This window comes from Rhinichthys klamathensis, unplaced genomic scaffold, assembly GCF_029890125.1.
Source record: "Rhinichthys klamathensis goyatoka isolate OS25496 unplaced genomic scaffold, OSU_Roscu_1.1 h1tg001050l_1, whole genome shotgun sequence".
Lineage (NCBI taxonomy): Eukaryota > Metazoa > Chordata > Actinopteri > Cypriniformes > Leuciscidae > Rhinichthys > Rhinichthys klamathensis.
In genome coordinates, this window is record NW_026607321.1 from 244659 (window position 1) to 253761 (window position 9103).

The 9103-nt window shown below is 36.1% G+C and overlaps 1 protein-coding gene across 3 annotated transcripts; it reads right to left on the minus strand.

Moving 5' to 3' along the window:
• Positions 1–1172: 1172 nt before the first annotated feature.
• mettl9 (methyltransferase 9, His-X-His N1-histidine) lies at positions 1173–9029 on the minus strand. 3 transcript variants are annotated; one of them, XM_056244703.1, is made up of 6 exons: positions 8887–9029; positions 8617–8778; positions 6313–6503; positions 5121–5330; positions 3697–3881; positions 1173–2168 (listed from the first exon to the last, which is right to left on the minus strand). In XM_056244703.1, the coding sequence occupies exons 2-6, from the start codon at positions 8776–8778 to the stop codon at positions 1957–1959; spliced, it is 960 nt and encodes a 319-aa protein (XP_056100678.1). In that variant the 5' UTR covers positions 8887–9029; the 3' UTR covers positions 1173–1956. The 3 variants fall into 3 exon arrangements, with proteins under 3 accessions (XP_056100678.1, XP_056100676.1, XP_056100679.1); XM_056244701.1 differs by lacking the exon at positions 8887–9029 and having other exon boundaries at positions 8617–8808; XM_056244704.1 differs by lacking the exon at positions 8887–9029 and having other exon boundaries at positions 2049–2168; positions 3613–3881; positions 8617–8808.
• Between the last annotated feature and the right edge of the window lie 74 nt (positions 9030–9103).

The following is a 9103-nucleotide window of genomic DNA, read 5'->3' on the forward strand; positions in this document are numbered from 1 at the left end:
CAAAATAAAGTCAGAATTGTGAGAAATAAAGTCAGAATTGTGAGAAATAAAGTCAGAATTGCAAGAAATAAAGTGAGATTTGTGAGAAAAATTCAGAATAGTGAGCAAAAAATCTGATTTGCAAAAAATAAAGTCAGAATTGCGAGAAATAAAGTCAGAGAAAAAAAGGCAGAATTGCAGAATAAAGTCAGAATTGTGAGAAATAAAGTCAGAATTGTGAGAAATAAAGTCAGAGAAATAAAGTCAGAATTGCAAGAAATAAAGTGAGATTTGTGAGAAAAATTCAGAATAGTGAGCAAAAAATCTGATTTGCAAAAAATAAAGTCAGAATTGCGAGAAATAAAGTCAGAATTGTGAGAAATAAAGTCAGAGAAATAAAGTCAGAACTGTGAGAAATAAAGTCAGAGAAATAAAGTCAGAACTGTGAGAAATAAAGTCAGAATTGCAAGAAATAAAGTGAGATTTGTGAGAAAAATTCAGAATAGTGAGCAAAAAATCTGATTTGCAAAAAATAAAGTCAGAATTGCGAGAAATAAAGTCAGAATTGCGAGAAATAAAGTCAGAACTGTGAGAAATAAAGTCAGAGAAATAAAGTCAGAATTGTGAGAAATAAAGTCAGAATTGCAAAATAAAGTCAGAACTGTGAGAAATAAAGTCAGAGAAATAAAGCCAGAATTGATAGAAATAAAGTCAGATTTCAAGTATTTAAATGTGACACTTAAATGTAAATCGATTATGTCCTACAATTTATCCATTAATCCCACGACTGTGATTGGTCCGCGGAGACCAGTGACACGTGACTCCAGCAGAATGATGATCCGCCCTTCCTCTCGGCTTTATATTTCTGTGGAGTTGTGTGTGTCCTGGGAAGGGTGTGAAGTTTACTGGATCCTGTTCACGAGGATCTCCAACACACACCTAAACCATGTCATCGCTGAAACTTTAATGCAGAAATATCCTCAAATATTACGTTATCCATAGCAATTTCACAGTAAAAATACAGAAAAAAAATCTATATTTATGATGTGCAAATGTCAAGAGGATGAATGGGAGGATTCTAATTAAAGCGGTTTTTGCTTTTAATTCAGTTGTATTTATCCATTTATCGGAACAAAAACACAAATTAAAAAAGTTGAAGCTTTCACAACATATTATTTAAAAGCAGAATAATGTCTGTGTAAATGGCTTTATTTTAGCTTTGCATAATAACATCATATATGAAGCAGAATTAGCAGACAGAACAATTCTGCTTCAGAATGAAACCAAAAGTAGATTTATTACAGAGCAATTTAATAACCTACGTCAGGAGAATGAAATCACCAAACACTTGATTTACACCATGAAAAATATGTCTACAAACCAAACCCTGCAATTAACTATCAACTACATACACTTATGGTTAGACACTTTGTGTTGTGCACATAAAAACAGACACCATTTTACTTAATATGTAAATTCATTAAGAAAAAAATGTCTTGCATTGGTCCTAAGATGTTCAGACGACTGCATGAGAAGTTCAGTTTATACGAACAAAACAAACACAGAGAACACGAGGGGAGGCACAATATGAGATTTTGAGTTAATACCTCCATATATTTACAAAACTAATATGTTCTATTAGATATGATCTTTCATTTTTCCACTCCACCTGTAGCACAATTACAGTACAGTCCATTGGCTGGAAGAAGATATCATTTGTTTCCCAAAGCTTTCATTTTCCTGAGATGTAACAGACAAACTACACTCTAAAAAAAAAAATGCAGGGTTGTTTTAACCCAAATTTGGGTCAAATCTGGAAAAACCCAACCATTGGGTTAAAAATGTAACCCAACGGCTGGGTTAGTCCATATTTGACACAAATTTGGGTTGAAACAACACTGCATTTTTTTTTTTTTTTTTCGTGTGTAAGCCTTTGGTTTTAACTCGGGCCCAGAACTGAGGTTTGATGTCGAGTGTTCACTCCTCCTGAGGTCTCAGCACGAACACGGCGTCGTCCAGCATGTAGTAATCCCTGTACATGTCTCCCTCGCACAGGTACGGCAGGCGTGTGACGGCCTCCAGCTCGAAGCCCATCTTCAGGAACACGTCCGAGTTGAGCTGGGTCACCTGATCTTCCCACGACTTGCCCTCCAGCTCGATGTGTTCCTTGGGTCGCACCCAGCTCCCGCCTGGAAGATAATGAACACTCAGCAGGTCATAATCGTGAACTATACTACGCTTACTTACCACACATCAAGACACTGATGATCAGAGGCGTGATTATTTATTCAACACTCTGTCAGGTTTTTGTTCTGACTAATTTGTTACGCATTTCATGCATTGGAACTGCGAGAAATAGTCAGAATTTATAGATAATTTCTTGCAATAGGCTTTATGCCGAGCGTCACGTGACCAAGCCGGAAAACAGATCACATCGCTTCCGATGCAGGTCTTTTGTATGTGGTTCATGAAATTTTTTGCGGTTTTACTCAAGATAACTTAAAAGTAGCAAGCAAAAATGAGCATAACCAATGCATAATGCATAACTGCATGTGCAGATTGATATTTAAAAGTTTTTTTATTTTTCTTCTTCACACTAACGTTTAGATATTTAAATAGCATAAAACACCAATAACAAAGTGAACTTAGTAGGTTAGCTGATTACCTTAAAAATCCATAGATATCGTAGTTCGTTCTTACGACCGTTAACACTTTCTCTGACAAGCGGATGCAATGAGACCCGTTTTCCGGTTTGGTCACGTGACGCTCGGCATAAAGCCTATTATGAGTTTAAATCAGAATAGCGAGAGAAACTCGTAATTGCAGGAAATAACTGTCAGAATTGTGAGAAATAAAGTCAGAATTGCAAGTCAAAATTGCAAAAATAATGAAGTCAAAATTGTGAGAAATAAACAGACTTGTGAGATATATACTTAAAATTGCAAGAAAAAAAACTAAATTGGAAGAAAGTGTCAGATTTCGCAATTCTGACTTTATTTCTCGCATTTCTGACTTTATTTCTCGCAATTTTGAGTGAGAAATAAAGTCAGACTTATGAAAAATAAAGTCAGAATTGCAAGAAAGTCAGAATTGTGATAAATAAACTCAGACTTATGAGAAATAAACTGAAAATTCCAAGAAAAAACTCAATTACGAGAAAAAGTCAGAATTGCGAGAAAAATTTCTCAAGTCAGGAATCTGAAAAATCACCAAATAAAAAAATAATTAAAGTCACCATGAAATAAAAATGGATAATTCTCATTATTTATGGAATATTGTAGTGTTTATTATAAATGATTTATCGGTGCGCATCATTAATGTTCCTCATAATCTTGAATCAGAATAAGTTGAATAAGTTCCTCTTGCAGAATCTCTTCTCTGATGATGTGGGCGGGGCTATAACCTGTCAATCACATGAGATCCACCAATAGCAAACCACAACCATCCAATCAACTCCACACAGACACAATCAAGCCCCGCCCACATGTGTTCTTGTTCCAGAATTGTTTCCCTCAGATATACGACACAATAGAGGAGAAAAGCCTAGCGCAACTTCACTTTCATGCCGAAATATTGTATTCACTGGCATGTCAACAAATTCTGAGTATTTCCTCTAAGGTAATGAGATTTTACCTGTGTAAGCGTGTTGTAGATAATGCACCTTCTAGCAGACACTCATGAATTGATCAGTAGTTCTGGTTTCAGCGATCATCTTACCCGTCTCCACATAAGGCTGAAAGGGCACAACGGCTGCCAAGACGAGCCGTCCCGTTCCCGGCACCAGGGATTTCTTGATGTCCCTCAGGAGTTGAAGAGGCTCGTCGCAGCGATCCAGCAGGTTCAGGCAGCTGATCAGGTCGAACTGGAAACCGGTCTGGTGCCACTCATCGACTCCCAACAAGCTGAGGATTCAAAGTCAAGCACAGACTCGCCTCAGTGCAGGAATAATGTGCAGCGAATCCTCATTCAGAGGCATCTTTACCTGGAACTAGGGATCCACGACATATCGGCCACCATATCGGTATCAACCGATATATGAGCATTTTTAATGTTATCGGTTTGATAAGAAAATTTGGCTGATGTATTAAAGCCGATAAATAATGTATTATCTCCGTCAGCTGAGACTCTTCAGATGCGCACTGTTCAACATGATGGTTTTGAATTGCTTGAAACATGATTAAAATCACTTCAAAAAGGAAAATACAATAAAGCGCAAGTCTGTCATATCGGCCACATAAAATTATTATGAAAACATCATTATAATTGTGTGATTGGGACATGATGAGACTTTTTTTTTTTGCAATCAGGCTCTCAAATTATACAAAAATGTATTGGCCAATATATCGGTTATCGGCTTTCAAATATAAAGAATTATCGGTATCGGCCAAAATTGTCATATCAGTGCATCGGTATTTTTATTATATTAGACAATAGGCATATAGAAAATTAAATGCCAGGAAGAAGCGTATGTATTATTTACGCTAAAATCAATGTACTATTAACTGCAAGGCCAGCAAGAGCACAAATGACACATCAATAGAGTCTTTTCATTCCACATTCAGCTTTAATATGTGTTAACTGCAAAAAAATGACGTTCTTCCTCAGTAATTCTGCTTGTTTTGCAGTAACAATACATCTAAATATTCTTAAATCAAGATACATTTACTGGAGAAGCAAAATGACTTCAGGTATTATTAGGTCTTGTTTAGTAAAAACTGTTTATGCTTAAAACATGAACAAATATCTGCCAACGGGGTCAGAAAAAGACATTTTTTCTTGTTTTAAGCATAAACTCACTTAATTTTGATAATTTATTCATGAAACAAGACTTAATATCTTTTTACATTTTTATTCCCAAGTAAATGTGTTTAGATTTAAGAATGTTCGGATGTTGTTAATGTAAAACAAGACAAAAACACTGAGTTAGAAAATAATTGTTTGCAATGATGTCAGTGAATTTACTGTTATATAGATCTGTCGGACTGCACACGAAAACAATGCATATTTTATTAATACTCCAAGTCTATTTATTTAACATAAAGTCATGTAAATTATACATTTAGTATATAAATGCAGTACAAATATCTATATATAAAGAATTATCGGTATCAGGCTAAATGTTCATATCGGTGCATGCCTACCTGTAACTCTTTCTTTGTAGGTGCCACTTCATGGGCGTCGAGACCTCAGTGGTGAACACCTCATTAAAGTGACATCCCATCACTTCTGTGACGCCTCCATCCCCGGCTCCCAGATCCAGCATCCGACGTCCTTTCCATTCGGGCTCGATCTGGAGGAGGCGCCGAAACTGATCCTTGGAAAACACAAACATGGAGCCGCGGCCCAGAAAGCTGCGGACCAACAGGACAAACTAATGATCTCTGCAACGGACGTGAATCCATCAAAACTAACTTTATTCTAGCGCTGCTGTAAAGCCTAAACAATCTCTGTTACTGTAATCTCCTGTTATCACTGTAAAGCTGCTGAGAAACAATATACAGGTGAAACTCGAAAAATTAGAATATCGTGCAAAAGTTCAGTAATTCAACTTAAAAGGTGAAACTAATATACTATATAGACTCATTACATGCAAAGTGAGATTTTTCAAGCCTTTATTTGTTATAATTGTGATGATTATGGCTTACAGATATGAAAACCTTTTCACAATATTCTAATTTTGAATTTGGGGTTTTCATAAGCTGTAAGCCATAATCATCAACATTATAACAAATAAAGGCTTCTCAAATAAAAATATCTCACTTTGCATGTAATGAGTCTATATAATATATTAGTTTCACCGTTTTAAGTTGAATTGAACTGAAATAAATGAACTTTTGCACCATATTCTAATTTTTGTCACATGTCGCACGGGTATATTTGTGGCAATAGCCATAAATACATTGTATGGGTCAAAATTATAAATAATTATTTTATGCCAAAGATCATTAGGATATTAAGTAAAGATCATGTTCCATGAAGATATTTTGTAAATTTCCTACCGTAAATATATTAAAAAATATATTTTTGTGAGTGAATGCAGCAAAATCGCGAACATAAATGCACAACTTTAAAGGCGATTTTCTCAATGTTTCGATTTTTTTTGCACCCTCATATTCCAGATTTTCAAATAATTGTATCTCGGCCAAATATTGTCCTATCCTAACCAACCATACATCAATGGAAATCTTATTTATTCAGTTTTCAGATGATTTATAAATCTCAATTTCAATAAATTGACCCTTGTGATATATAAATGAAGGTGACTTGACTTGACAGGATCAGACGACGAAGCACTCATCAGAACAGGCATTGGAGAGAATCAGGGATGGTTACCCGTTGATTGAGGTGCGAGAAACGATGGGGCTGAAGATGGTGGAGAAGAGCGAGTGGTAAAGCTGTGTGAAAAGCCAGCTGGATTTCTCCTCGCTCTTCTGGAGGAACGCCAGCGTCTCCTCATCCAGACGACTCTGAACAAACACGGAGCGAACGCTTTCTCCCAGCAGGTCTGGACTGCACCGGTACCACTGCGAACACATTTACACTCAGACTTCAACAAGTGCTGGTTAACCATCTCACATGAAACAACCACCAAAGAAGTATTAAGTTCCTTTGCAAAAAAGAAAAAAAAAATTAGGGGTGCACCGATATGAAAATTTTGGCCGATATGATAATTCTTAATATTTGAAAGCCGATAACCAATATATATTGGCCGATAAATTTAAATTTTTGAGAGCCTGATTACAAAAACAAAAGACTCCATTAAATCCATGTCCCAAGCTAGGGATGCATTGATATGAACATTTTGGCCAATACGCAATACCGATAACCGATAATTCTTTATATTTGAAAGCCGATAACCGATATATTGGCCGATAAATTTAAATTTTTGAGAGCCTGATTACAAAAACAAAAGTCTCCATTAAAATCAATGTCCCAAGCTAGGGATGCACCGATATGAACATTTTGGCCAATACCGATAATTCTTAATATTTGAAAGCCAATAACCGATACATTAGCCGATAAATTTTAATTTTTGAGAGCCTGATTACAAAAACAAAAGTCTCCATTAAATCCATGTCCCAAGCTAGGGATGCACCGATATGAACATTTTGGCCAATACCGATAATTCTTAATATTTGAAAGCCGATAACCGATATATTGGCCGATAAATTTAAATTTTTGAGAGCCTGATTACAAAAACAAAAGTCTCCATTAAAATCAATGTCTCAAGCTAGGGATGCACCGATATGAACATTTTGGCCAATACCGATAATTCTTAATATTTGAAAGCCGATAACCGATACATTAGCCGATAAATTTTAATTTTTGAGAGCCTGATTACAAAAACAAAAGTCTCCATTAAATCCATGTCCCAAGCTAGGGATGCACCGATATGAACATTTTGGCCAATACCGATAATTCTTAATATTTGAAAGCCGATAACCGATATATTGGCCGATAAATTTAAATTTTTGAGAGCCTGATTACAAAAACAAAAGTCTCCATTAAATCCATGTCCCAAGCTAGGGATGCACCGATATGAACATTTTGGCCAATACCGATAATTCTTAATATTTGAAAGCCGATAACCGATATATTGGCCGATAAATTTTAATTGATATGAACATTTTGGCCAATACGCAATACCGATAACTCTTTATATTTGAAAGCCAATAACCGATATATTGGCTGACAAATATAAATCCAAATTATTATATCATTTTTGAGAGCCTGATTACAAAAACAAAAGTCTCATCATGTCCCAATCACACAATTATAATGATGTTCTGATTATAATGTTATGTAGCCGTCTAGCCGATATGACAGACTTGCGCTGCACATGTTGCACTTTACTGTATTTTCCTTTTTGAAGTGATTTCAATCAAATTTCAAGAAATTCAAAAGCATCATGTTGAACAGTGCGCATCTGAAACGTCTCAGCTGACGGAAATAATAAATTATTTATCGGTTTTAATATATCAGCCATATTTTTTTATCGGGCCGATAACGATAACATTAAAAGCAATACCGATACGGTGGCTGATATATCGTCCATCCCTAATGAAAAGACATTAGGGGAACGATCTGCAAACCTAAAAAAAGTTCTATTGAAAATTTAAAATGGTGGCATTTTGATATGCATTATGGTAATGAATTAAATGAAATCACACCCAAATCCATGGTAATACCATGGTAATTTGTATTAGTGTAAATGCAACCACAGTCTGTATCTGTAGTACTAATTGTAAATGTATGAAACCATGCTGTCAAAAACCATAGTAGTTCCATAGTACTACAATAGTGATCATTTCAAATCGGTAATACCATGGTATTCTGATATATTCATGTACCATAGTATTGTCATGGTGATCCAGATGTACTTCTATGGTGCTACCATGGTAAATGTCCAATAAACATAATAATACCTTGGTATTATTTGGTATTAGCCTAAATGCAACAACAATAATGGTTTCAATTCCATGGTACTAAGGTCCTGGAAACTGTATTTAGATGGTGGACTTCATAATGTCACCATTTGTAAATGTTTGAAGATATTAAGGTACAAAAAGCATAATGTCTTGCTGCCTGGTAAATGTCTCCACAACAGCTTCTGTTACAGGTGAACGAGCTTCTCACCTGCTGGACTTCATGCCCAGGTGTTTCAGTCTCAGACTCCATGTTCATGAACAGAGATCGAGCCAGTGGACTGCGAACATACTTCCCAGTCCACATCTTTCGTATCGCCAGGAGAAAAGACACGTAAAACAGCAGCCAAGAGATGAAGATCAGGATCCTCATCTGTGGAGGACACATAGTGAACAACTGACCGACTGAGGCAATGTGAGAGACTCGTCCAGAAACATAAATGATCAGCCCGCTATTCGACAGACTAACAAACAAACAAACCTGAAGGTGTGGTGCTGTTTAGACACACACATCTTTGTTAAGTATAATCTGAAGGACAAACACATTTGGCACTAATCAGCTGAGTCCCTTTGGAAGAAAAAAAAAGTTCACTTCCTGATTGTGTTACATTTAAAAGAAGCCGGTGAATCACGTGACCGGTCATGTGTGACATCACCGCTAGGCGGCGCGTGTCAGTGGCGAGAAATACAGTAGCCTG

Excerpts from the sequence above, each read along its gene's own strand:
- mettl9 (XM_056244701.1), bottom strand. The coding sequence starts at position 8,793 with ATGTGTCCTCCACAGATGAGGATCCTGATCTTCATCTCTTGGCTGCTG. Across the intron at positions 5,331-6,312 it reads TCTCGCACCTCAATCAACGG|CTTTCTGGGCCGCGGCTCCA; the intron begins GTAACCATCCCT and ends GTTGGTCCGCAG. Across the intron at positions 2,169-3,696 it reads TCAGCCTTATGTGGAGACGG|GCGGGAGCTGGGTGCGACCC; the intron begins GTAAGATGATCG and ends ATTATCTTCCAG.